The 27,427-nt window shown below is 46.3% G+C and overlaps 1 protein-coding gene across 2 annotated transcripts in view; it reads left to right on the top strand.

Moving 5' to 3' along the window:
* LOXHD1 (lipoxygenase homology PLAT domains 1) overlaps nucleotides 1-27,427 on the top strand; it is a 201,798-nt gene that overhangs the window by 85,620 nt on the left and 88,751 nt on the right. For both annotated transcript variants that reach the window (XM_060029542.1, XM_060029541.1), the window contains exons 15-21: nucleotides 6,680-6,756; nucleotides 8,946-9,142; nucleotides 11,571-11,763; nucleotides 14,787-14,947; nucleotides 17,478-17,946; nucleotides 18,397-18,551; nucleotides 20,668-20,801. In XM_060029542.1, the coding sequence (XP_059885525.1) occupies nucleotides 6,680-6,756; nucleotides 8,946-9,142; nucleotides 11,571-11,763; nucleotides 14,787-14,947; nucleotides 17,478-17,946; nucleotides 18,397-18,551; nucleotides 20,668-20,801 (1,386 nt within the window). The remainder of the gene's footprint in view (nucleotides 1-6,679; nucleotides 6,757-8,945; nucleotides 9,143-11,570; nucleotides 11,764-14,786; nucleotides 14,948-17,477; nucleotides 17,947-18,396; nucleotides 18,552-20,667; nucleotides 20,802-27,427) is intronic.

Here is a 27,427-nt window from a genome sequence, read left to right as displayed (position 1 = left end):
GTTCCGACTATGATTTCCTCTAAGAGTATTAGAGTGTCCAGTCTCACATTTAGGTCTTTAATCCATTTTGAGCTTATTTTTGTGTATGGTGTTAAATAATGATCTAATTTCATTTTTTTACATGTAGCTGTCCAGTTTTCCCAGTACCATTTGTTGAAGAGACTTTCTTTCCACCATTGTATAGTCTTGCCTCCTTTGTCATGGATTAATTGACCATAGGTGCATGGGTTTATAACGGGACTTTCTATCCTGTTCGATTGATCTATAGGTCTATTTTTGTGCCAGTACCATACTGTTTTGATGACTATAGCTTTGTAGTATAGTCTGAATTCAGGAAGCCTGATTCCTCCAGCTCCATTTTTCTTTCTCAAGATTGCTTTGGCTATTCGGGGTCTTTTGTGTCTCCATACAAATTTTAGGGTTTTTTGTTCTAGTTCTGTGAAAAATGCCATTGGTAATTTGATAGGGATTGTATTGAATCTGTAGATTGCCTTGGGTAGTATAGTCATTTTCACAATATTTAATCTTCCAATCCAAGAGCATGGTATATCTTTCTATCCGTTTATGTCTTCTTCAATTTCTTTCATCAGCATCTTATAGTTTTTGGAGTACAGGTCTTTTGTCTCCTTAGGTAGATTTATTCCTTAGGTCTTTTGTCTCCTTAGGTATTTTATTCTTTCTGATGCAGTGGTAAATGGGATTGTTTCTTGACTTTCTCTTTCTGATCTTTCATTGTTAGTGTATAGAAATGCAACAGATTTCTGTGTATTAATTTAGTAGCCTGCAACTTTCCCAAATTTATTGATGAGCTCTAGTAGTTTTCTGGTAGCATCTTTAGGCTTTTCTATGTATAATATCATGTCATCTGCAAGCAATGACTGTCTAACTTCTTCTTTTCTAATTTGGATTCCTTTTATTTCTTTTTCTTCTCTGCTGTAGTTAAGGCTTCCAAAACTATGTTGAATAAAAGTGGTGAGAGTGGGCATCCTTGTCTCATTCCTGATCTTAGAGGAAATGCTTTCAGCTTTTCACCAGTGAGTATGATGCTAGCTGTAGGTTTGTTGTATATGGCCTTTATTACATTGAGGTAGGTTCCCTCTATGCCCACTTTCTGGAGAGTTTTTATCATAAATTGGTGTTGAATTTTGTCAAAAGCTTTTTCTGTATCTTTTGAGATGATAATATGGTTTTTATTCTTCAATTTGTGGATGTGGTGTATCACGTTGACTGATTTGTGGATATTGAAGAATCCTTGCACCCCTGGGATAAATCCCACTCAATCATGGTGTATGAGCCTTTTAATGTATTTTTGGATTTGAATTGCTAGTATTTTGTTGAGGATTTTTGCATCTATGTTCATCAGTGATATTGGCCTGTAAATTTCTTTTCCAGTGGTATCTTTGTCTGGTTTTGGTATCAGGGTGATTGTGGCCTCAGAATGAGTTTGGGAGTCTTCCTTCCTCTGCAATTTTTGGGAAAACTTTCAGAAGGATAGGTGTTAGCTCTTCTCTAAATGTTTGATAGAATTCTCCTGTGAAGCCATCAGGTCCTGGACTTTTGTTTGTTGGGAGTTTTTAAATTATAGTTTCAATTTCAGTGTTTGTGATTGGCCTGTTCATATTTTCTAATTCTTCCTGGTTCAGTCTTGGGAGACTGTACTTTTCTAAGAATTTGTCCATTTCTTCCAGGTTGTCCATTTTATTGGCATACAGTTGCATGTAGTAGTCTCTTGTGATCCTTTGTATTTCTGTAGTGTCAGTTGTAACTTCTCCTTTTTCATTTCTAATTTTATTGATTTGAGTCCTCTCCCCTTTGTCCTTGATGAGTCTGGCTAAAGGGTTATCAATTTTGTTTATCTTTTCAAAGAACCAGCTTTTTGTTTCATTGATCTTTGCTATTGTCTTCCTTGTCTCTATTTCATCTATTTCTGCTCTGATCTTTATGATTTCTTTCTTTCTACTGACTTTCAGTCAGTTTTGTTTGTTCTTCTTTCTCTAGTTGCTTTGGGTGTAAGGTTAGCTTGTTTATTTGAGATTTTTCTTGTTTCCTGAGGTAAGATTGTATTGCTATAAGTTTTCCTCTTAGAACTGCTTTTGTTGTATCCCATAAGTTTTGGATGGTTGTGCTTTCATTTTCATTTGTCTCTAGGTAATTTTTTATTTCCTCTTTGATTTCTTCAGTGATCCATTTGTTGTTAAGTAGCAAATTGTTTAGCAGCAAATTGTTTATCCTCCATATGTTTGTGTTTTACATAGTTTTTTTTCCTTGTAGTTCATTTCTAATCTCATAGCATTGTGGTCGGAAAAGATGCTTGATATGATTTCAATTTTCTTAAATTAACCGAGGCTTGCTTTGTGGCCCAGGATGTGGTCAATCCTGGAGAATGTTCCATGTGCACTTGAGAAGAAAGTGTAATCTGCTGTTTTTGGATGCAATGTCCTATAAATATCAATTAAATCTATCTGGTCTATTTTGTCATTTAAAGCTTGTGTTTCCTTATTAATTTTCTGTCTGGATGATCTGTCCATTGATAAAAATGGAGTGTTAACATCCCCCACTGTTATTGTGTAACTGTCAGTTTCTCCCTTTATGGCTGTTAGTATTTGTCTTATATGTTGAGGTGCTCCTATGTTGCATGCATATATGTTTACAATTGTTATATCTTCTTCTTGGATTGATCCCTTGATTGTTATGTAGTGTCCTTCTTTGTCTCTTATAACCGTCTTTATTGTTAAGTCTATTTTGTCTGTTATGAGTATTCTACTCCAGCTTTCTTTTGAATTCCATTTGCATGGAAGACCTTCTTCCATCTCCTCACTTTCAGGCTGTATGTGTCCCTAGGTCTGCAGTGGGTCTCCTGTAGACAGCATACACACGGGTCTTGTTTTCAAATCCATTCAGCCAGTCTATGTCTTTTGGTTGGTGCATTTAATCCATTCACATTTAAGGTAATTATCGATATGTGTATTCCTATTGCCATTTTCTTAATTGTTTTGGGTTTCTTTTTGTAGGCCTTTTTTCCTTCCTTCCTCTTTTGTTCTCTTCTCTTGTGGTTTGATGACCATCTTTAGTGTTGTGTTTCTGTTGCTTTTTCTTTTGTGTGTGTATATCTATTGTAGTTTTGGGTTTGCTGTTCCCATGATGTTTTGATATAGCAGTCTATATATGTACAGGGTTGTTTTAAGTTGCTAGTCTCTTTCCCACCTAGAGGAGTTCCTTTAGCATTTATTGCACAGCTGGCCTGGTGGTGCTGAATTCTCTTAGCTTTTGCTTATCTGTAAAGCTTTTGATTTCTCTGTCGAATCTGAATGAGATCCTTGCCAGGTAGAGTAGGCTTGGTTGTAGGTACTTCCCTTTCATTGCTTTAAATATATCTTGCCACTCCCTTCTGGCTTGTAGAGTTTCTGCTGAGAAATCAGCTGTTAAACTTATGGGAGTTACCTTGTATGTTATTTGTCATTTTTCCCTTGATGCTTTTAATAATTTTTCTTTGTCTTTAATTTTTGTCAATTTGATTACTACGTGTCTCAGTGTGTTTCTCCTTGGGTTTATCCTGCCTGGGACTCTCTGCACTTCCTGGACTTGGGTGGCTATTTCATTTCCCATATTAGAGAAGTTTTTGAGTATAATCTCTTCAAATATTTTCTTGGGTCCTTTCTCTCTCTCTTTCCCTTATGGGACCCCTATAATGAGAATGTTGGTGCATTTAATGTTGTCCCAGAGATCTCTTAGGCTGTCTGCATTTCTTTTCATTCTTTTTTCTTTATTCTGTTCTGTAGCAGTGATTTCCACCATTCTGTCTCCCAGGTCACTTATCCGTTCTTCTGCCTCAGTTATTCTGCTATTGATTCCTTCTAGTGTAGTTTTTATTTCAGTTATTGTATTGTTCATCTCTGTTTGTTTGTTCCTTAATTCTTCTAGGTCTTTGTTAAACATTTCTTGCATCTTCTTGATCTTTGCCTCCATTCTTTTTCTGAGGTCCTGGATCGTCTTCACTATCATTATTCTGAATTCTTTTTCTGGAAGGTTGCCTATCTCCACTTCATTTGGCTGTTTTTCTAGTGTTTTATCTTGTACCTTCATCTGGGACATAATCCTCTGCCTTTTCATTTTGTCTATCTTTCTGTGATTGTGTTTTTCATTCTGCAGGCTGCAGGATTGTAGTTCTTCTTGCTTCAGCTGTCTGCCCTCTGGTGGATGAGGCTATCTAAGAGGCTTAGAAAATGGATTCTGATATCTTGGTGAGGTGTGTGGTGATGGCATTTGCTGCTTCAGGACCCAGGAGGACTCTGAAGAACCTGGAGGTAGAACCTGGGCTCACAAACTGCTTCTTTCTTCACCTGAGCTATTATTTTACTCCCTGGGAGAGGAGAACAAACCAGGCCTATTTATCAGAACTTCTCTGCCAGGATCAGGGAGTGGTGAGCATCTTAGCTATGGTAGATGTGTGTGCGTTTATGTGTGTGTGTGTGCGCCTACATGTGTACGTGTGTGTTTAGGTGCATGTGTTTATGTGTGTGTGCATGTGTTTATGTGTGTGCATGTGTTTGTGTGTGTGTTTATGTATGTACATGTGTGTGCACACGTGTGCATACTTGCACATTTTTGTGAGCCCAGAGAAAGAGTAATAAAATCTCCAACAGACTGGCTTATCCATTTAGCAACATCTCACTCTGAAACTGGGCTGAAGTGTTTGAAGCTGAAAGAAAATGACTATATTTGGAAATACCTATTAATATCCTGCAAGTATTTAGGTGGAAACTGAAATGACAAGTCATGGTTTCCTCTGCTGCTGGGGAGGGCCTGGGGATGGAGAAGTGGTGGAGAGAAAGAAGGGAGAGCAGATGGGATTTTGCGATGGCCAGTGGCCTGCTGACTATCCACCCTCCCTGTCCCTGTGAGCACACTGACAGGGCCACATCACTGCCTCCTCCTCTGTGGTCTCCAAGTCTGTGGGAGATGCTGCAGTGACCTCAGCAGGACAATCAGAGGTTGATTGAGGAGCTCTAGTCAGCACTCCCTTGCTCCCCAAAATCTCTCCCTTACCCTGTCATCAAAGCCATGAGTTTGTACCTTAATGTCTTATAATCTCAGATGGTTTTTGATGTTCTAGACTCACAGCATGAAAGCTCATGGGAAGCATAACAACTTAATTGTCAGCTAGTGTTTTTTTTTAATTGAAGTATAGTTGATTTACAATATTGTGTTAGTCTCAGGTAGTGATTCAATTATATGTTTCAGATTACTTTCCATTATAGGCTATTACAGGATATTGAATATAGTTCCCCATGTTATACAGTAGATCCTGTTGCTTATCTATTTTATGTGTAGTAGTCAATGGTAGCTAACAGCCAGCTGACAGCAAGGTCCCATGGGAATGTATGATCATGTGCTTAGTGGGGGAGGGCAAGAGCGAAGAGATGGGAGAGACCACAGTGTTGCCTGAATTGACCCTGGGGAGGGGGGCAGTATATTGGCAGAGAGGACTGTGGTTTAGAGAAGCCTGAGCTCCATGTTGGGAGCGCTGGGGAGGAGACAGTGCTTTGACTTCCTTTGATAGGTTCTGTGGCCCAAGGATTGCCTCCCTCTAGGGAGTATAATAGGAGTGGGCTGCAAAGACAAGCACCAAGATGTAGACAAATGGTCAAGAAACAAGTACCTTGGTTTCCCCATTGCCCTGGAGAACACTGAGGGTGTCTCTTCTTTTGCCATCAGCCCATATCACAGACTGTCTTGAGTACTGGGGCCTGGATAACTCGTGCTTGCACGATTGTTTGATTTCCCAGCCTGGGTCTCTGTGCTCTGTGGGAGCAGTGCTTTTCAGGCAAATTGGTCCAATGTCTTTTCCACTGGCAGATGCCATGGCCCACTCCGACATATTGATGAGTCATAGCCCTCAAATCCCAGCCCTGCAGGGTCCAGACCCAGCTTCTCCTTGTTGGCAAATCTCATTCATCCTTGAGGACTCAGATCAGTGGCCCTTCACCATGAGCCCTTCTCACTTCTCTACACTTCTGTTGCACTTACTTTGGTTTAACATCCATCCTTGTCTTGGTCTCCGGTACCTCAGCCAGTCTGTCCTGACTTCTTAACTAGACTGCAGGTTCTCCAGGGGCTGGGCTGTGTCTTATTCATCATAGTGCATCTTCTCTGCCTTCTCCCCACCCCAGAGCTCTCATCACAGTGCCATGCACATGATGGACTCTTAGAAAAAGAGGCGGGTTGTTTTTTTTTATGATAACGATGACACAGGTGTTCATGGCTTTTAGGACAGACTCTTTACCATGACTACCGCGGTTCCACATCAAGTGACCCTGCCACCTCTCCAGCCTCATCTGCCAGCACTGCACCGTTCACTCGTTCCATTCCATCCACACTGGCTGTCCATCTGCTCCTGGAGGCTCCACTCCGTCCTAGCATGTTGTTCACTCTGAATGTGCCTCCCTCCTCTCCTGGTTAACTCTTTGTCATCCTTCCAGTCTCAGCCAGATATCACCTCCCCAGGGCAGCCCTCCTTCCCTAGTCTGGGTTGGGATCCTTTGTTCTGAGCTCTGGTAGAACCATTTTCCTTTGCTGAGTTCAAAGCTCTGGCCTCCTGGTGACTCTGCATGAATTGTGTGATGGTTGGTTGTCAGGCTGCCCCACTCAAAGAGCTAACAGCCCCTCGTTTGCCCAGCAGGTGGTTGGACAAGGATAAGGATGATGGGCAGTTGGTCCGAGAGTTACTGCCCAGCGACAGCAATGCAACACTGAAGAGTAAGTCGTCCTGAGGACAGGTGATAGGTGTGCCCTGGGCAGGACAGACGCCCTCCCTTGGCTGCTTAGAAGGCAGTTGGGGAAAGCACACGCCCTTCACTCCACGGAGGCAGCACTGGGCAGGGTGGAGAGGAAGAGGCTCTGAGGGAGGATCTGGAAATCTGTCTGTCTGCGCTGTGCACACAGCCGCGTTATGGCCCTCAGTGTGGGGCCCTGACGCATGTGGGCCTCTGTCAATGAGAGTAACAAGAGCAGTAACAGGCTAATGTTGCCCATTGCTGGGGGTACCTATCATTCAGGGCCTGGAGAGGATAAACACGTTTGGAAGGGGCTGTACAATGAAAACATTGTTTTCAATGCCAAGAATTATCCTGGAGGCCTTACAGCTTTCCTTAATGGTGTTATTTCTTCAAGTGCCTTGGTTTGATCATGAACATTAGACAAAGTTTAAAAGAAACATACCCAGAATCCTCAGTAATACCAACACCTCATTTCTTTTACAAGACCTCATATTTATCATTGATTATCTCATGTGAGCCCTGCGATAACCCCAGAAGGTAGGCAGAGCTGATGTTGTTATGCCCATTTGTCAGATGGGGACACATCTGGTGGAGCTAAATATCTTTGTAAGGTCAGATAGAAAATTGAAGAGTTGGAATTCTACATTCTCTGAATGCAGAATTACAGAATTTAAGAGCTGGGATGATCCTTAAGAGATGAACTAATGCCCTCATTAGACACACGACCCATGCCTGTGGCAAGGGGATCCCCTAGTACAGCCAGGTCTGCACCCAGCAGTGGAGCTGGTACCAGTGCCCAGGAGTCTGTGTCTCCCTGCCTTGCCCTTTCCACTCCAGCAAGCCCTGCTTTACCACATGGAAAGGACCCTTCAGGCTCTCCACTCCCAAGTCAGAGCATTTGAAAGGATTTAGATGGAAAATGGTGTAAAGACGAGGTCTTTTTTTCTCAGTTCCTGCTCTATCTTTACAGCAAGAAGGACAAAAGCCACTTCCTTGGTGCCCTCAGGTGTCCCTGGAGGAGTGGGTCTGGGCCATACCCACAGGTCTGGCCTCTACCAGGCCCTGGCGGGTCTGTAGGGCTGTCCCCGCAGCAGCTGTGCTCAGCTGCCTTTCTCTGAGTCTTTTTTGCCAGTGCTGGAAGGCCCCGAGACAGCCATGCACAGTGGGCCTTGGAACTAGCATCACTTGCCTTCTCAGTGCTTCCCTCCTCATTCCCAAGACCCATACCCTGCAACAAACCTATAGGACTTGGGATCGTGGCTCAGGTTATCCCAGGACTTGCCTTTTACCAGGCCTTTGTATCCTCCCTTGTGGACAGACGATGAAGAACTTTCTAGGTCATAAGATGGAGTAGCATCAGCATGGCATTTCAGTTGAGAACGGGGCCGAACGGGGTCCATGTTAGGGTTTCCCTCATAGCTGACTCCTTCTTCTTCTTTTTTTTTAATATCTCCAACTATTTTATTTTAATATATAAACATCAATACACAATAGTTCAAAGAAAGTAGTTGTGATTATTTCAATATGATGCCAGAAAGTTTATTTGCTAAAACTCAGCTTCCATTTCTCAATTTTCTCAATTTTTAAAAAATGAATACAAGGTTACTTTCTTAAATTACTGTGTAAAACACAACTCTCAAATATGCTTAACGTTGAAAGCCTCGTGTTTGATGCTAGGCTGGCTCCTTCTTAACTGTTGCCATCTTGAGCCAAATACATTATCTTCTGAAGCTCAGATTCCTCACCTGTAAAACCGAGATCAGAACACTCAGCACTAACACCGTGTAAACGTGCTACACACTGTCTGCAGGGAGGTAGATGCTCCCTTTGCCTCAGTTTCTTCATCCGTCAGACAAGAAATTGCATGAGGTGTTGGCTTTAAATCCTTGTTTCTTACATTTTAGTATTCTTTGCAAGTCTTCCTGTTCCCAGTGCATTCACACCCCATGGGGCAGGCCAAGCAGGTATTAGAATTCTGATTTTGAGATGAGGGGGGCTGGCGGGAGCCACCCCCCAGTGGCTCAGGGTTACATAAAGAGAGCAAGACCCTGGGCTCCCAACCCCCAGCTGAGTGCCCCAGACCTGGTGGAACAGCCTCCTGCCCCACGCTCCCTCCCGCTCACCCTGCACTAAACCCTCCCTTCCTTCCTCCTGCCTCGGGCTGTTCAGACTTCCGCTATCACATCAGCCTGAAGACAGGGGACCTCCCTGGGGCCAGCACAGATTCTACAGTCTACATCAAGCTCTATGGGGACAAATCTGACACCATCAAGCAAGATCTTCTTGTCTCTGACAACAACCTGAAAGACTACTTTGAACGTGGCCGGGTGGATGAGTTCACCCTGGAGACCCTGAACATTGGACCCGTAAGTCTTCTTCCTGAGACCATGTGATGGCATCTTACCCGTTCACCTGCGTGTATCTGCACATGGATTCACACACACACACACACACACACACACACACACACACACACACACTTGCAGACACACAGATGAACCCATTTTGAAGGAAAAAAATGACCAAAGGCATGGGTAGTGAAGTACGTTGTTTTCCAGTTATGACCTGGAGCAGCAGAAGACATGTGAACAGTGGTCAAGCTTCCAGAATCTCTTTGGGGCTTGAAGATGTATTCTTAGTGGCTGTAATCCCAACATTTCCTTTACCTCCATAGCCAGGACTGATGGACCTGGGTCCCAAACACTGGAGAAGGGGACTGTGGTGTACAGGGAAAGAAGAGAGGAGGAAAAGCTGTGAAGAGGGACTGAAAATACTTCCCAATTCCAAACTAGAGTGTGTATCAGAGTGACGCTCAGGAAGCGTGTTTCAGTGTTTACTCCCAGGCCACACCTGAGAGACTCTGCCTTAGAGGATGGGGCCCCCAAGGGTCTCCCTCCATCATGTCTCCAGGTGGCCCTGCTGTGAGGGGTCTGAGCACTTCACCTGGAGAAGTGTGGATCTGACTGCCTGCACTCAAGTGTTGGAGACTTTTCTAGAAATGTCTGAGCTGGGCTTCATGTTTTCACCTGCCTGTCTCAGGAGGTGGCTTGTGGAAACTGAGAGGGTTACAACCTCCCCTTTGCTAACCCCTTCCCCTCTTGGTGAGCCTCACCTTATTTCAGGTGCTCTGGGGAATGATCTCATGTCAGTCATTTATATCTTGAAGGTAATGAGCTTAAATCAAGATTTTCCTTGATCAAAATGTATTTACATTTTAAGCTGAATTAATAATTGTAGACTGAAATGCTGTTTGCATTACTAAGGATTTCTGGCAACAGCCAACAGATAAATGAGACATCTGAGGGATGGGGGAGGGCGTTAGGGCCCTTCTCGTGTTTCTGAAACCCCCTCAACAAACAGTGTGGCCAAGAGGGTGGGAGCGTGGTTTCAGGCTGCCGACTGCCTGGGTCTGAAGCCCAGTGTTTCCACGTACCTGCCGTGTGCAAGTTACTTCATCTCTGTTTGCCTCAGTTTCCTCATTACTATCAAAAGGGATCCCAATGAGATTGTTATAGCATTAACTATGTTAGTAACACCCACATGCAGTAGGGTGTTCAATAAACACTAGCTGTTATTGACTGAACCATTGCTCACGTCCGGTGCTGGTCGTTGTGGAACTGACAGGCAGTCCCTGCCATTAAGGTGCTTTCTGTCACATCAGGTAGAAAATACCTGTCCCAGTCTTTGCTCTGTCACAGTCCCAGCACCACAGAAAGACAACGAAGTTCTCCCGTGCCCCTTGGCACACACCCCAAAGGCTCTCAGGCTGTGTCTGTAGATATAGTTGGTCTCCTTCCCACAATTCCAGGGGATCGGGCTACATGCACTCAGCTGCGATAGTGCTTCCGTTACCAGCTGCAAAGGTGCACTTAGTGTGCATAAGAGTGAGAGCAAGGCTTACAGGGAAAATTTTCTAAACCTAGCCTTTGGGCACCAGACTCACGGCAAGCGTCACTCCTCCAAACCACCACGAAGAGGATCTAGGGGGTGCTGGAAGGGATCTCAAAGGCCATCTGATAATTCCATCTGATGTTAGAATTGCCCTGTATACAGCATTTCAAAAAAAACCATAAAAGTCATTTGAATGTTGAAGAGCCAGGTACATTTAAGGATGGTAACATGATCATTTATGCGCTCATCTATGTTACTTGTGGGCAAAGATTAACATAAAATATAAAATAGTGAAGCAACTGAACTATGGTGTATTATAGGGAAAAAGTGCACTTCAGTGCTAAGAGTGAGAGGAGGAATTGGACACAGAATGACAGAGCCCTAAGAGGTTGTCTGCATATTCTATCACCTGTAGGATGGGTGTGTCGAAGAAGACATGTAAAAATACGTACAATAGTGGATGGTTTAAAACAAAACAAAGCCAAATCACCAGCGTGGCTGTCAGAAGCTGTTGGTTAATATTTTGAACCTTTGCTTTCCCGTGCATTCACCGCATTCTTAGGAAGTCCACCACCTAACTTTCAGTACATACTGGAGCTTTCAAAGCTCCTGCCACACCCGTTCCCACACTTGTTTCTCACAATGTACCCAGGAGGTGAGCTGGACTAAAGACTTGAGGACAGAGGCTCCAGGCAGCAGAGGTGGTGCCCTGGTGCCCTGGCTGGCTGGGAGCAGGCAAGCCTGGGACCCAGCCTCCTCCTGCTAAGCCTGCGCCTCCCAAGGAACTGGAGACCGGGTTGAGGAGGGCCATTTGTGCCGGTGTTTGGGGGTGGGTAGGGATGGAGGGATGAAGGTTTCTACACAGTGGCTCCTTGCTCACTTGCACCCTGGGTTTCCTTCCAGATCAACCGGCTGGTGGTCGGGCACGACAACACGGGCATGAACGCCAGCTGGTTCCTGGGCAGCATCCAGATCCATGTGCCCCGACAAGGCAAGCAGTACATCTTCCCTGCCAACCGCTGGCTGGACAAGAACAAGGCTGATGGGCGCCTGGAGGTGGAGCTGTACCCCAGCGATGTCGTGGACATCCAGAAACGTACGGAGGTGGCCATGGCGGGACTGTCAACAATGTTCCCCGTAGGGTGGGGCAGCAGGGAAGGAGGAGGGACTGTGGGCGACTTGGGTCTTGTCTCAAAGGGGGGAAGCTTCCAGTTGTCCCTGGTACCAGGGTTCTGGGAGGGAAACGGGGCTCCTTTTACAGATGAGGAGACTGAGGACTCAATGGATAAAACATTTTTGGGGGGGATAAAGGCAGCAAATGACTTTATTAAGAAATATACTTTCTGGGAATTCCCTGGAGGTCCAGTGGTTAGGACTCCATGCTTCCACTGCAAGGGACATGGGTTCCATCCCCGGTCAGGGAACTAAGATCCCACATGCTGCGTGGCGCGGCCAAAAAAAGGAATATAGCTTGTCAGCCCTGTGTTCAAGAGGAGTTTGAGAAATAGTCTTCCCCCCGGGAAGATTGGGGAGGAGATAAGCTGTTTATTCATTTATTTATTCAATAAATATACGTTGAATGTTTCTCTGTGCCAGCACTGCCCTAGGCTTTGCAGAGGCAGCCATGAGCAAAACAGACCATTCAACATATATTTATTGAATTCGTATTTTTATTGAATGTGCACATGCATGCACACACACAATCCCCTCCTCCCAGCCTTCAATAATCAATATTTGATTTGTACATATTATAACCATGTAAATATTCTTCACTACTGACACCTACTTATAACAATTAAATTTAAGTTTTATACAACTTTTTGTTTTTTCTGGAGTTAATAATAGCCTCACTTATTCATTAGCAGAGTTTTCGATATACCCATCTATATTTCTATATACCCATCTGTACACCCACCTATCTGCATTAGTGCGCTAGGGCTACCATAAAAAATATCACAGACTAGGTGGCTTAAGCAACAAAAATGTGTTTTCTCCCGGTTCTGGAGGCTGGAAGTCCAAGATCAAGGTGTCAGCAGGTTGGGTTTCCTCTGTCCTGGGCTTGCAGATGGCCACCTTCTCACTGTCTCTCACAGGGTCTTCCTGTGTGCATGTGCATGTCTGTGTCCCAATCTCTTCTTACAAGGACACCAGTCATTGGATTGGGACCCACCTTAATGGCCTCATTTTAACTTAATCACCTCTATGAAGGCCCTGTCTCCAAATACAGTCACATTCTGAGATACTACGGGTTAGAGTATCAGCATATGAATTTTGGGGGTACACAATTCTGCCATTACACCATCTTATCTCCATCTTCCCAATAGAACTAGAATTCTTTTCATATGTTCAAACCCAACAGGAATTCTGTTGGTTTCCTCTCTGTACTCTTCTCCCCCACTCCCTGTCTCAAGGGAGACTCTGTCCTGTTCTCTAGGCTGCCATGAAGCTGTCCTTTTGAGACTTCCTTTCTACTATCTTTTGGACATTCCATTCTTCTCTCATCTGGGTCAAATCTCCTGTTTCCTGGATTTCATGCCTTCCTCTGCTTTGGTTTATTCCCTCATTTTAGAGGGAACACATTCTCCACTGCAATGGAAAATTTGAATGTCTGCAAATGTCTTTGGTCTACTGTCACCATTGATCCATAATTTGGCTTGTTAGAGAATTCTGAGTTCGAGCTCAGAGTTTAGAAGGAATTATTCTACCATCTTCTAGCTCCCAGGGTTGCATCTGGGAAGTCTGATGCCATTCTGTTACCCAACACTTTGGGTTTTTTCTCTCTAAAAGCCTATAGGATCCTATTTCTATCCTTAGCATTCTGAAATTTCATGATGTCCTCGCTGCCTTTTGTGATTTAATTTCATCCAATCTTCTGGGAACTCACGGGCTCCTTCAGTCTAGAAGCATTTTTTAGTTTGGGGACCCTTTTTTGTATTTATTTCTTTGACAATTTCCACCTCTCTATTTCCTCTGTTTCCTTTAGAACTGAACTTGTAGTGAGATGCTGGACTTCCTCTGATTTTCTTACCTTTCTATCATTTGTTCTTGGGAAATTTCCTTTCTGCTCTTCAGAACTCTCCTTGACTTTACCGTTGCTTTGGAATATCTTCTTTCAGCTAATACCACATTCATTCCCAAGAGCTGGCTCTCGTTCTCTGAATGCTCATTTTTCTCTGTCCTCATTTTGTATAATCCTGGCTGCTATTTTTCTAAGAACCGAGAGAGGGAACTGGGTTCAGGGTTCTCTCCATTCACAATGCCGGCTTTTCCTGAGTCCCCCTGTGGTCCATCTGCTAGCCCACCCTCACTCCCAGCTGAGGCCAATATCTCTAGTTCAACTTCTTCAGGCTCTCAGCTAGTCCTCTTGTTTTCAGCCCCCAATTTCTCACATTGCTACGGTAGTGGGAGATCCCTCATCTTGTTGAAAATAACAGTCTTAACTTGAAAAAAATTATGATTTTGTCTTATAGCATTGCTGAGAGGGCAAGTCTTGTAATAGTCACTTTGAATAAATATGGTCCCATAGTTCTGGGAGACATTTTGCTCTCCTATGGGAAGTGCCCTCTAGGGGTAAATACCTGTAACACATTTCCACCCTCTAACAGCTTGATCAAGTATTACTACTTCAAAATACAGACAATTCTCTGTGTAGCTGTATCTGTTGATATCATCTGAAAGGTGCATATATTTAAACGAAAATTATCATTTCAACCCCTCCTCCTTTACTGAAAATAAGGAAAAGAAACAAACACACAGCCTTGTACTTCTTTCTGCACTGTGGTGTCTGCCCAGGGGTAGGCACACAGCAGAGGGTGCCAGCTGGTGTACTGACTACTCTTCGTCCCTGGCTCCAGAGGACATGTGTGACACACAGGATAACTGAGCTTTGCAGTCTGATGGCTTGGGTTTGCCATTTCCACCACCTACTCAATTCTTCTAAGCCTCAGTTTGGCAATCTTCAAAATGGAAATAATGGGGTTTATGATATTGATGGGAGGGTTGGATAAGAGAATGCCTAAGAAGCACCAGACAGTAGAGGCTTGCGAAGTGTTTGCTTTGTAATGATTACTACTACCGTTATTACTAAATGTCCCATTTCTCCCCCATGTGCCCACCCAGTGATCCACTACGAGGTTGAGATTTGGACAGGGGATGTGGGCGGCGCAAGCACCACTGCCCGAGTCTACATGCAGATCTACGGCGAGGAAGGCAAGACAGAAGTGCTCTTCCTCTCCAGCCGCTCAAAAGTGTTTGAGCGGGCGTCCAAGGACACATTCCAGGTGTGTGTGGGCAAAGCAGTGGGGCTGTCAACAGAGGGCCCAGCAGTTGTCTGAAAGTGGAGGTATTAGTTCTCAGCCCTGGCTTCTTATTAGAATCACCTGGGGAGCTTTAGAAAAAAGGGCTGCCTGGTCTATACCTGCATCAGTTAAATCAGAACCTTTATGGTGGGACCTGTTTTCTGGGAACGTTTCTGAATGCTTTACCAGAGATACTAATATGCTGCCAATTCTGAGAACTGCTGGAGCAGGTGATTCTAATTTAGCAAAATACTGCACGAGACCCTTGGTTACTACATTCATTCCCAGCCTTGGCCTCTGATTCTACCACTCACTCAGCCTGACGGCGGGGCCGTGCCTCCCAAACAGGATACTGGGAGGCTTGGGGTCTCCCGGCTGTGTTCTGAGGGCCCCAGACCTCCTCACTTCCCTTCGAGTAGAGGAGAAAAAGAGATGAGAGTGCGAGCATGTTGTTGACAGGAGAGGAAGGAGGATGCAAGGGTGGTGCCCCCTGGGGAGGCACATGAATGTCTTATGTGGGACATGAGTGCGTGTGTGCATGTGTGTGTCTGCAGACCTGTGTGTGAATGAAGCGTATTCATGCTGGCTGGTCTATGAGTGTCTGTGTGCCCCAAGCAGCTTGGCCCTCAGCAAAGAGTCCTAACCCAGTGCCCAGCAGAGAGGGTCCTGGCTGAGCTGGGCCAGTGTCACAGGTGTCTGGAATGTTAGCACTGAAGGGGGCCTCCTGGAGTCCAACCCCTCATTACACTGCTGAGGATGCAGAGGCCCGAGCGGTTCACCTCTCTGAGCCTCAGCTTCTTTATCAGCTCAAACCTAGCTTCATAATACCTGCCTGGCCTGCTTCACAGCCCCTGGAAAGATCAAAATAGTCAAAGTCAGGGAAAGGACTTGGGAAATCAAGTCATGCAGATGTAAGAGCAGGGCATCTTCTGGATGTGAACAGACTGCATGGCTGCACATGGTGGTGGCTGCATTAACGGCTGGGCAGACAGTTGGGGGGAGAGGGGACAGCAAGTGAGCTGGCTTGCAAGGATGCTGTGACCTGGAAAGCACTAGAGAGGAGATGGAATGTGCTGAAGAAGGGACTTCCCGTATCGAGAGCCCATCCCCTATGTAGCTGAGAAGAATACGTTCCTCTTCCTGGGGGCCCTGGGCTCCATTCTGGCTAATAATTTCCTCACAAAGATGGTTTTGGCTGCATTGTGGCTTCATGAACCGGGAGTCAGAAGGCCCGAGTTCTCATCTAGGCCTGGGCTCCAATTATGGGACACTGAACAACTCATAGGACAGCCCTGGGCCTCAGTTTCCCCAGCACACAAGCAGAGAACTGGTGGGACTGGGCTTTAAGGATTGTCAAACACCCAGGCAAGGGCCCATCAGCACAGGGAGCCCTAAGAGTGGCCCGACCGGCAGGAACTCCATGTGAGCTGTCCCCTGAGCTCTGCGGGGGCCAGACCACCCCACAGTATGAGGCTCAGAACAGAGTGGCAGATCGAAGGTCAAGGACCTGATCCTCTGAAGCAAAGCTAAATCCACGGACACTGCCCTTTAAGCCAGACACGTGCTAGGCCCAGTGGGAGAGAAAAGCAAGAACGAACAGTCCCTGCTCTCAGGAATTCCCACTTGATGTGCAGACACCAGAGCTCATGGGCAAAGAGGGCATCCAGGCCGGGCCAAGCTCTGGGCCCCCTCCCCTCTGAGCTCCCAGGGAGAGGAGACGCTGGTGTGTGGGAGGGGCCTGGGGGAGACTTCTATTTTTTGAAAAATAACACTTATTTTTTGCTTCTTGCAAAATTTATACATAATTAATGCTGAAAAAAAATGTTCGGAAGGAGAGCACAGAAAAGCACAAACTAAAAAAAATAAAGTAATAATAAAGCTCAGGAATGAGAATGAATAGGTTTTAGAGGTAGAGGAAGGAATGAAGGCATTCTGCGTGAGGGAATAAAGATGAAGATATGGAATTAAAAAAAAAAAAGGAATGAGGGCTTCCCTGGTGGCGCAGTGGTTGAGAGTCCGCCTGCCGATGCAGGGGACACGGCTTCGTGCCCCGGTCCGGGAAGATCCCACATGCCGCGGAGCGGCTGGGCCCGTGAGCCATGGCCGCTGAGCCTGCGCGTCCGGAGCCTGTGCTCCGCAACGGGAGAGGCCACAACAGTGAGACGCCCGCGTACCGCAATAAAAAAAAAAAAAAGGAATGAGTGTGATGTGTGTGGGGGGTGTGTGTGTGTGTGTGTGTCTGTGTGTGTGTGTAAAGGGGGAAAGAGAAAGAGAGGGAGGGAGACCATCTTTGCCCTCTGTACAGGGGTTTAGAAGGACACCCGCTTGCGGGGAGGGGGAGGCGGGAAGGGAAACCAGGCTTGCGTGCACGAGAGGAGGAGCGGTGGCAACTTTGAGCTCAGAGGTCCCAGCCTCTTCATCCCACGCTCCTGGCGCAAGACGCGCCAGGCTCCTCAGGGGGCGGGGCGGATGCCACCCCCGACCCCCAGCCACTGCCCCGCGCTTTGAGCAGCTGGAGGCGGCGGACGTGGGCCAGGTCTTCAAGATCCGGCTCGGCCACACGGGCGAGGGCCTCAGCCCCAGCTGGTTCGTGGACACCGTGTGGCTGCGGCACACGGCAGTGCGGGAGGAGGACCTCACGCCCGAGGAGGAGGCGCGGAGGAAGAAGGAGAAGGACAAGTTGCGGCAGCTGCTCAAAAAGGAGCGTCTGAAGGCCAAGCTGCAGAGGAAGAAGAAGAAGAAGAAGGGCAGCGACGAGGAGGACGAGGGGGAGGAGGAGGAAGAGTCCTCGTCGGAGGAGTCCTCGTCAGAGGAGGAGGACGAGGAAACCGAGGAGGAGGAGGAGGAGGAGGAATTCGGACCCGGGATGCAGGAGGTGATCGAGGAGTACAAGTTTGACGCCCACCGCTGGCTGGCCCGGGGCAAGGAGGACAATGAACTTGTCGTGGAGCTGGTGCCCGCAGGCCGAGAGGGTCCTGAGCGTAAGCCTGAGGAGGTGTCAGACGGTCCCCTGGGGGGTGGCAGGGAGGGGGAGGGTGCCCAGCTCTCCTCTCACGTGGGGGGCCCATGGCTCTCCTCACCTGCCCTCTGCTGAAATGCCTCCACGGACAGTTCTTTGCTGGGGTTGGCATTGCCCTTGTCCTGAGACTCTTGGAAGGAGCCCTGGTATAACTCGCTGTAACTCCACGTGGGGGACATCGGTAGGAGGGTTGCTGACTGTGAGTTTTGCCAGGACTCTCAGCCTCTTGGGCTTCATGGCAAAGAGAAGTCTTGGGTAGGGAGGAGGGACGGGTTCAATTCTAGGTTAATGTAGATGCGGGTGTACCCGGAGGTCCTTCCTACTCCCACCATCTGGCTAGATCAGAGGGGTTGAGCCTCAGGTCCACCCCGAGGCCCAGGTGTCCTCAACACTGTGTGTTTTGTGTCCCCAGCCAACACCTACGAGGTCCAGGTGATCACGGGGAGTGTGCCCAAGGCTGGCACCGATGCCAATGTCTTCCTGACCATCTACGGGGAGGAATATGGGGACACGGGAGAGCGGCCCCTAAAGAAGTCGGACAAGTCCAACAAGTTTGAGCAGGGGCAGGTAGGGCTTGGGCTCTCTGACCCCAGGCGGTGGGTGGGACCCAGATGGAGAGAGCCCTCTGGTGATTCCTGAGGCAGCTCCACCCAGCACAGCACTGCTGTGTCCAGCAGTGTGCTCTGTTCAATCCAGCCAGGTAGAATGGAAGTGCCTCTTCTGTAAGCACCGGCGCTTTGTGGTGGGGACCTAAGAAAGGCACAGGTGGGGATCAGTGCCAGGAAGCCCACAGCAACTAACTGGAGATAGTATAGGTAGCAGATGCTCAGGTGCTGAGTGAGTGGGGCAGGGGTTCAAGGAGGAAGTGCTGACCGTAAGATGGTGCTTTGGGGGAAACTTAGTGAGAAGGAGGGATGTGAACTGGGCCATGGTGGGTGACTATGGTGTCCATGTCTAAAGATGACAGTGAGAGAGGTGTTCTCTGAAGATGTGACCGCATGAAAAAGACGTGGGAGTGGAAGTGTGGAAGGCCAGTTGGAGGACAGTGGGTCTTCTCGCTATGCTGTGGTTAATGCCAAGCCATGGTGGGCGCTGCCTCTGGGAAGCTTGACGGGACCAATTTAAGGGGTGAGGGCATGAGAGCCTTGAAGGACAGGCTGAGAAGCCCGACCTGCATCCTGAGGCAGTGACGCCACAAAGGCTTTTGAGCATTGAGAGAAATGCATACCTCTCCCTCTTCTAGGTATAGTAGGAAAAGCATGGAAAATACATCTGTCCTTCTTGTCCTTTGAGAGTTTACTGCATCCTCTGGCTAGACTGTCTCTCATCTCACCTTTCACATTTCTGCCCCCATCCCAAAGCCAGATTCCCTTATCAACACAGAGGAAAACCAGAAATTAACCAAATCCATTAAAAATACTTCTGGGCTCATTGCTTGATTTATTTCAGATATCCCCTGCTTTTTCCTTCAACACTGCCTTCCCATGACCTGAGAATCAGGATTTATTTCTGTGTTTCAGTACTTTCATTTAAAAATTATAGCCACTATGATGGCTCGAATTGGAAGAAAATTGCTATAGAGGGTGTAACTGGTACGGCTGATGAAATTTGAATAGGGACTGTATGTTAGATAATAGTGTGTTGATTTTAAGTTTCCTGAATTTGGTCATTGTACTCTGATTATATGAGAATGTCCTTGTTCTTAGAAAATCTATGTTGAAGAATTTGAGTGGAGGATCATGATATCTGCCATATACTTTCAAATGATTCAGAAAAAAAATAGAGAAAGGGCAAGAGAGTGTGGGAGAGAAAGCAAATGTTGCAAAATCTAAGTGAAGGGTATACAAAATTTCAATGGGTCCTGGTATCATCTGCTTCCTCCAGTGCGTATGTGTATACATGTATCGTACACAGTCTCTCTTCTCACCTGAATGGTGAGCAATCCAAGTCTTACACTCCGAATTCTGTCAGTCACTTTAGATTTGCACTTTGGCTTATAGTAGGTACTTAATTAAAATTTATGGTTGAAGGAGTTTATGCACGTATGTGCACGCGCAGCACGTGGTCTCAGCACACACCCAAGCAACAGGCCGTACACACACACACACACACACACACACACACACACTCCCCATAACACAACAGGGAGCGCCCAGCCAACCTGTTTTCTCCTCTACTCCTCTCTTATGGTCACCTTCGTCACCCTCCTACTCCTCCCTCCACATTGCAGGACACAGTGAAAGTGAGACCTCCCTGGCAGGTGCAGGTGTAAAGACAGTAGTGCAATAGGTGAAGGGAATTAAGAGTTGCAAACTTCCAGCTATAAAATAAGTAAGTCACAGGAATGGAATGTACGCATAAGGAATATAGTCAATAATGTTGTAACAATGATGGTAACTGGTCTTTATGTGGTGATCATTCCATAATGTATAAAAACATCAAAACACTATGTTGCACACCTGAAACTAATATAATTTTGTATATTAATGATAACTCAATAAACAAAAACAAAAACCAATAGAGTAGACCGAACACCAGACAACTGACTGCATTTTCCATTCCGCCTTCCCCTGATGCTTTGGATCTTACAGCCGGTCTCAGGCTGCCCCAAGTCCTGGGAAGGTGAAGCTGATGGCGAGGTGGGGAGGGCTGCCCCCCAGTGTGCTACTCTGACCCTTCCCAGACAGACACCTTCACCATCTACGCCATTGACCTTGGCCCCCTGACCAAGATTCGGATTCGCCATGACAACTCGGGCAACAGAGCAGGCTGGTTCCTGGACAGAATAGACATCACTGACATGAACAACGAGATCACGTGAGTGGGACTGGAGGGGAGGGAGGGAAGGCCATGCCTGCCACGAAGTAGTCATGGAAAAAAGGTGGGAGTGGGGTGGCTGTGATGGGTGAGGGTTGGGATAGGGTGGCTGTGGCGGGTGAGGGTGGGGGTGGGGTGGCTGTGGTGGGTGAGGGTGGGGGTGGGGTGGCTGTGGCGGATGAGGGTGGGGGTGGAGTGGTTGTGGCGGGTGAGGGTGGGGGTGGGGTGGCTGTGGTGGGTGAGGGTGGGGGTGGTGTGGCTGTGGTGGGTGAGGGTGGGGGTGGGGTGTCTAGGATGTGGGTTTGGCCCATGGAGCTGGCTGGGTGGGCATTGCCTCCCTCCCTTCCCTCTCCCTGAGCAGCCCCTCAGCTGCTTGCCCTGTCAGGTGACAGTCTGGTAGGACATCCAATCCAGTTCTTGACTCCATCATTTCAGAATGTCAGGTTTTCTGTCCTTGCCATGGCCCAATCTCCATGGCCAGACTTAGAACCCATAAGTCTCTCCATGTACAAAGTGACTTCCAGGACATTGTTTTAATGTTCTAGACTAGAAATAAGCAAACTTATCCTGTAAAGGCCAGAGAGCAAATATTTTAGGTTTTCAGGGCCATTTGGTCTCTGTAACAACTGCTCGACTTTGCCTTTGCTGCAGAAAAACAGCCATAGATGATGCTGAGTGAATTGAAGTGGCTGTGTTTCACTAAAACTTCATTTATAGACACTGAAACTTGAATTGCAAGTAATTTTCACATTTCACAAAATATTATTGTTTTTAGATTTTTTTCAACCATTTAAAGATGTGAAATCTCTGCTTAGTTTGTGGGATGTACATAAGCAGGTGGGCCAGGTTTGGCCCACAGGCCATAGTTTGCTGGCCCGTGCTTCAGATTCACAACTAGCCCCAGGAGCTCACTCCCCTTATCTCCTCCTCTTCCATCGCCATCCTTTCTCATTGGTGCTGTACAGTTTCTTTTCTTTGTTTCCTTGGTATTGAGCAGCAGTAAGGGCTCTGTGCTGAGCCAGCTCCAACCACTTGCAAGTAGAGAGAGCAACTCTGAGCAAAGCCTGCCCTGGGAGATAGATGTAAAATCATGGGAGACTGGTAAAAGATGGTGGAGTAGAAGGACGTGCGCTCACTCCCTCTTGCAAGAATCACAACTAACTGCTGAACAATCATCGACAGGAAGACACTGGAACTCACCAAAAAAGATACCCCACATCCAAAGCCAAAGGCAAAGTCTCAATGAGATGGCAGGAGCGGTGCAATCACAATAAAATCAAATCCCATAACCTCTGGGTGGGTGACTTATGAACTGGAGAACAATTATACCACAGAAGTCCACCAACTGGAGTGAAGGTTCTAAGCCCCACATCAGGCTTCCCAACCTTAGCGTCTGGCAATGGGAGGAGGAATTCCAAGAGAATCAGACTTTGAAGCCTAGCAGGATTTGATTGCAGGACTTCAACAGGACTGGGGGAAACAGAGACTCCACTCATGGAGGGCACACACAAAGTAGTGTGTGCACCAGGACCCAGGAGGAAGGAGCAGTGACCCCACAGGAGACTGAACCAGACCTACCTGCTTGTATTGGAGGTTCTCCTGCAGAGGAGGGGGGCAGCTGTGGCTCACCACGAGGATAAGGACACCGGCAGCAGAAGTTCTGGGAAGTACTCCTTGGCGTGAGCCTTCCCGTAGTCCACCATTAGCCCCACCAAAGAGGCTGTAGGATCCAGTGCTGGGTCACCTCAGGCCAAACAACCAATGGGGAGGGAACTCAGCCCCACACACCAGCAGACAAGCCTATTAAAGTTTTACTGAACTCTGCCCACCAGAGCAACACCCAGCTCTACCCACCACCAGTCCCTCCCATCAGGAAACTTGCACAAGCCTCTTAGATAGCCTCATCCACCAGAGGGCAGACAGCTGAAGCAAGAACCACAGTCCTGCAGCCTGTGGAACAGAAACCACATTCACAGAAAGACAGACAAAATGAAAAGGCAGAGGATTATGTATCAGATGAAGGAACAAGATAAAACACCAGAAAAACAACTAAATAAAGTGGAGATAGGCAACCTTCCAGAAAAAGAATTCAGAATAATAATAGTGAAGATGATCCAGGACCTCGGAAAAAGAATGAAGGCAAAGAGCGAGAAGATGCAAGAAATGTTTAACAAAAACCTAGAAGAATAAAAGAACAAACAAACAGAGATGAACAATACAATAACTGAAATGAAAAATACACTAGAAGGAATCAATAGCAGAATACCTGAGGCAGAAGAACGGATAAGTGACCTGGGAGACAGAATGGTGGAAATCACTGCTACAGAACAGAATAAAGAAAAAAGAATGAAAAGAAATGAAGACAGCCTAAGAGACCTCTGGGACAACATTAAACGCAACAACATTCACATTACACTGGTCCCAGAACGAGAAGAGAGAGAGAAAGGACCCGAGAAAGTATTTGAAGAGAGTATACTCAAAAACTTCTCTACCATGGGAAAGGAAATAGCCACCCAAGTCCAGGAAGTGCAGAGAGTCCCAGGCAGGATAAACCCAAGGAGAAACACACTGAGACACGTAGTAATCAAATTGACAAAAATTAAAGACAAAGAAAAATTATTAAAAGCAACAAGGGAAAAACGACAAATAACATACAAGGGAACTCCCATAAGGTTAACAGCTGATTTCTTAGCAGAAACTCTACAAGCCAGAAGGGAGTGGCATGACATATTTAAAGTGATGAAAGGGAAGAACCTACAACCAAACCTACTCTACACGGCAAGGATCTCATTCAGGTTCGACAGAGAAATCAAAAGCTTTACAGACAAGCAAAAGTTAAGAGAATTCAGCAGCACCAAACCAGCTCTACAGCAAATGCTAAAAGAACTTCTCTAAGTGGGAGACACAAGAGAAGAAAAGGACTTACAAAAACAAACCCAAAACAATTAAGAAAATGGTAATAGGAACATACATATCGATAATTACCTTAAATGTGAATGGATTAAATGCTCCAATCAAAAGACACAGGCTCGCTGAATGGATACAAAAACAAGACCCACATATATGCTGTCTACAAGAGACCCATTTCAGACCTAGGGACACGTACGGACTGAAAGTTAGGGGATGGAAAAAGATATTCCATGAAAATGGAAATCAAGAGAAAGCTGGAGTAGCAATACTCATATCAGATAAAATAGACTTTAAAATAAAGAATGTTACAAAAGACAAGGACACTATGTAATGATCAAGAGATCAATCCAAGAAGAAGATATAACAATTATAAATATATATGCACCCAACATAGGAGCACCTCAATACATAAGGCAAATGCTAACAGCTATACAAGAGGAAATTGACAGTAACACAATAATAGTGGGGGACTTTAACACCTCATTTACACCAATGGACAGATCATACAGACAGAACAGAACTGGAACAAAAAATCCTAAAATTTGTATGGAGACATGGAAGACCCCGAATAGCCAAAGCAATCTTGAGGGTTAAAAACAGAGCTGGAGGAATCAGATTCCCTGACTTCAGACTATACTACAAGGCTACAGTAATCAAGACAATAAGGTACTGGAACAAAAACAGCAGTATAGATCAATGGAACAGGATAGAAAGCCCAGAGATAAGCCCACACACCTATAGTCAACTAATCTATGACAAAGGAGGCAAGGATATACAATGGAGAAAAGACAGTCTCTTCAGTAAGTGGTGCTGGGGACTTCCCTTGTGGCACAGTGGTTAAGAATCCTCCTGCCAATGCAGGGGACACGGGTTCAAACCCTGGTCCGGGAAGATCCCACGTGCCACAGGGCAACTAAGCCCGTGCACCACAACTACTGAGCCTGCTCTGTAGAGCCCGTGAGCCACGACTACTGAGCCCATGTGCCACAACTAACTGAAGCCCATGCGCCTAGAGCCCATGCTCTGCAACAAGAGAAGCCACTGCCATGAGAAGCCCTTGCACTGCAACAAAGAGTAGCCCCCACTCCCCACAACTAGAGAAAAGCCGCGTGCAGCAATGAAGACCCAACACAGCCAAAAATAAATAAATATAAATTTAAAAAAAAAAGTGGTGCTGGGAAAACTGGACAGCTACATGTAAAAGAATGAAATTAGAAAACGCCCTAACACCATACACAAAAATAAATGCAAAATGGATTAAATACCTAAATGTAAGACCGGACACTGTAAAACTCTTAGAGGAAAACATAGGAAGAACACTCCTTGACATAAATCACAGCAAGATCTTTTTTGACCCCTCTCCTGGAGTCATGGAAATAAAAACAAAATAAACAAATGGGACCTAATGAAACTTAAAAGCTTTTGCACAGCAAAGGAAACTATAAACAAGACAAAAAGACAACCCTCAGAATGGGAGAAAATATTTGCAAATGAATCAACAAACAAAGGATTCATCTCCAAAATATATAAACAGCTCACGCAGCTCAATATTAAAAAAAACTAAACAACCCAATCAAAAAATGGGCAGAAGACCTAAATAGACATTTCTCCAAAGAAGACATACAGATGGCCAAGAGGCACATGAAAAATGCTCAACATCACTAATTATTAGAGAAATGCAAATCAAAACTACAATGAGGTATCACCTCACACCAGTTAGAATGGGCATCATCAGAAAATCTCCAAACAAGTGCTGGAGAGGGTGTGGAGAAAAGGGGACCCTGTTGCACTGTTGGTGGGAATGTAAATTGATACAGCCACTATGGAGAACAGTATGGAGGTTCCTTAAAAAACTAAAATTAGAATTACCGTATGACCCAGCAATCCCACTACTGGGCATATACCCAGAGAATACAATAATTCAACATGCACATGCACAACAATGTTCATTGCAGCACTATTTACAATAGCCAGGTCATGGAAGCAACCTAAATGCCCATCGACAGACAAATGGATAAAGAAGATGTGGTACATATATACAATGGAATGTTACTCAGCCATAAAATGGAACGAAATTGGGTCATTTGTAGAGATGTGGATGGACCTAGAGATTGTCACAGAGAGTGAAGTCAGTCAGAAAGAGAAAAACAAATATCATATATTAACACATATGTGGAATCTAGAAAAATGGTACAGATGAACCAGTTTGCAAGGCAGAAATAGAGACACAGATGTAGAGAACAAACATCTGGACACCAAGCGGGGGAAGCGGCGTGGGGGTGGGGTGGGGTGGTGGTGGTGCAATGAACTGGGAGATTGGGACTGACATATATACACTAATATGTATAAAATAGATAAGTAATAAGAACCTGCTATATAAAAAATAAATAAATAAAATAGAATTCAAATTAAAAAAAAATGGCCGTTCAGAGAAAGAAAAATTAGAGCAGCAAATCTGCTCTCTCTCTCAAAGAGACACCGTCTTCCCCGACAGTGCCTGTGGCCTCCCATGACCTTTATTAGCTCAGGAATAAGGCCTTTGCAGCCAGAAGGGTAAATGAACACTGACCTCATCCCTCAGCTGCCCCTGGACCCAGTCACATGTCTCCATGCAAAGTGACTCCACCCTGACTCCCCTTTGCCGCTCATGCCCCACCCCCAATCCATCGCCACTGTGTCAGAAAAGCTCAGCCAGACCCCCTCTCCCCATCTTCAGCACCCCCTGGTCAGAGCCTCCTGGCTGGTGCCTCTGCTTCACCCAGGCCCTCCTAGTGTCTACAGCCATCCAGCCCTTAGGCCACATCCCTCCTCTGCTCACACCCCGCAGAGGCCTTCTTGGTGATGAAACTCGGGGCCCAGGAGCCATACAGTGTAAGGGGAAGAGCAGGGGCACAAACCCAGAGTTCTGGAATTCCAGACCCACTGTTGCTACGCCGCTCTTCCAGTACCACCAGTTGACATACTTGATGTGCTCCAGCCTTTATGCACAAAATGGGAACACATTAAATACATTTTACAGCGTTCAGTTTTGCAATCCACTCATTCCAGTTTAACTTTCAAGTGAAACTCGTACTTTTAGTGGCCCCGAGCTTTGTTCCAACGCTCAGTTTAAACCTCCTGCTGACCCAACCCCTGGGTCTTCCTTCCATTGCCCTTGCTTAAGTGGAGTGGTGGGCATACCTGGCCAGAACACCTGCATGCCTCTCTTCCCCTTTGCTTCTGAAAAATCCCTACCTACTCCCCTCTGCAGACCTGCCTGAGCAGGATTTATTCCTGTGGGAGGAAGGGGAGGGGCCAATAGGCCCAGTCCTCCACTAGACCTCCTGTGAGTGCTTGTTGTTGCTGTGAGGATAGAGGCTAAACGTCCAGTGCTCAGGCCCATCCTGGCTCCAGCTCTGGTTCTCCTGCCTGCGGAGGCTGCAGCCATGGGCGTGCTAAGGGCCTTTAACTTCATGGTGCAGGTATCTCAGGGACCACGGGGGTGGTGCCAAGAAGCCAGGCTCTGACTCCCCGCGCGTGCGCTCTTCACGGGTGTGGGAGGGCTTGTGCCTTCCCCTCTTACTGACTTTTTTCTCTCCCAGCATCAGTCTCCCCCAGCTCTTTCTTTATGCATCTCTCTCCCTCTGTCCCTGTCCTCCTCCAGCTTCCCATACTCTCATTACTCCACCTCGGCCCCAATCCCACTCTTTTCCTTACTTCTGTCTCTCTCCCTTAAT

The sequence above is a fragment of the Delphinus delphis genome, chromosome 13 (assembly GCF_949987515.2).
Source record: "Delphinus delphis chromosome 13, mDelDel1.2, whole genome shotgun sequence".
In the NCBI taxonomy this organism is placed as follows: domain Eukaryota; kingdom Metazoa; phylum Chordata; class Mammalia; order Artiodactyla; family Delphinidae; genus Delphinus; species Delphinus delphis.
This window is presented reverse-complemented; position numbering and strand designations above follow the sequence as displayed.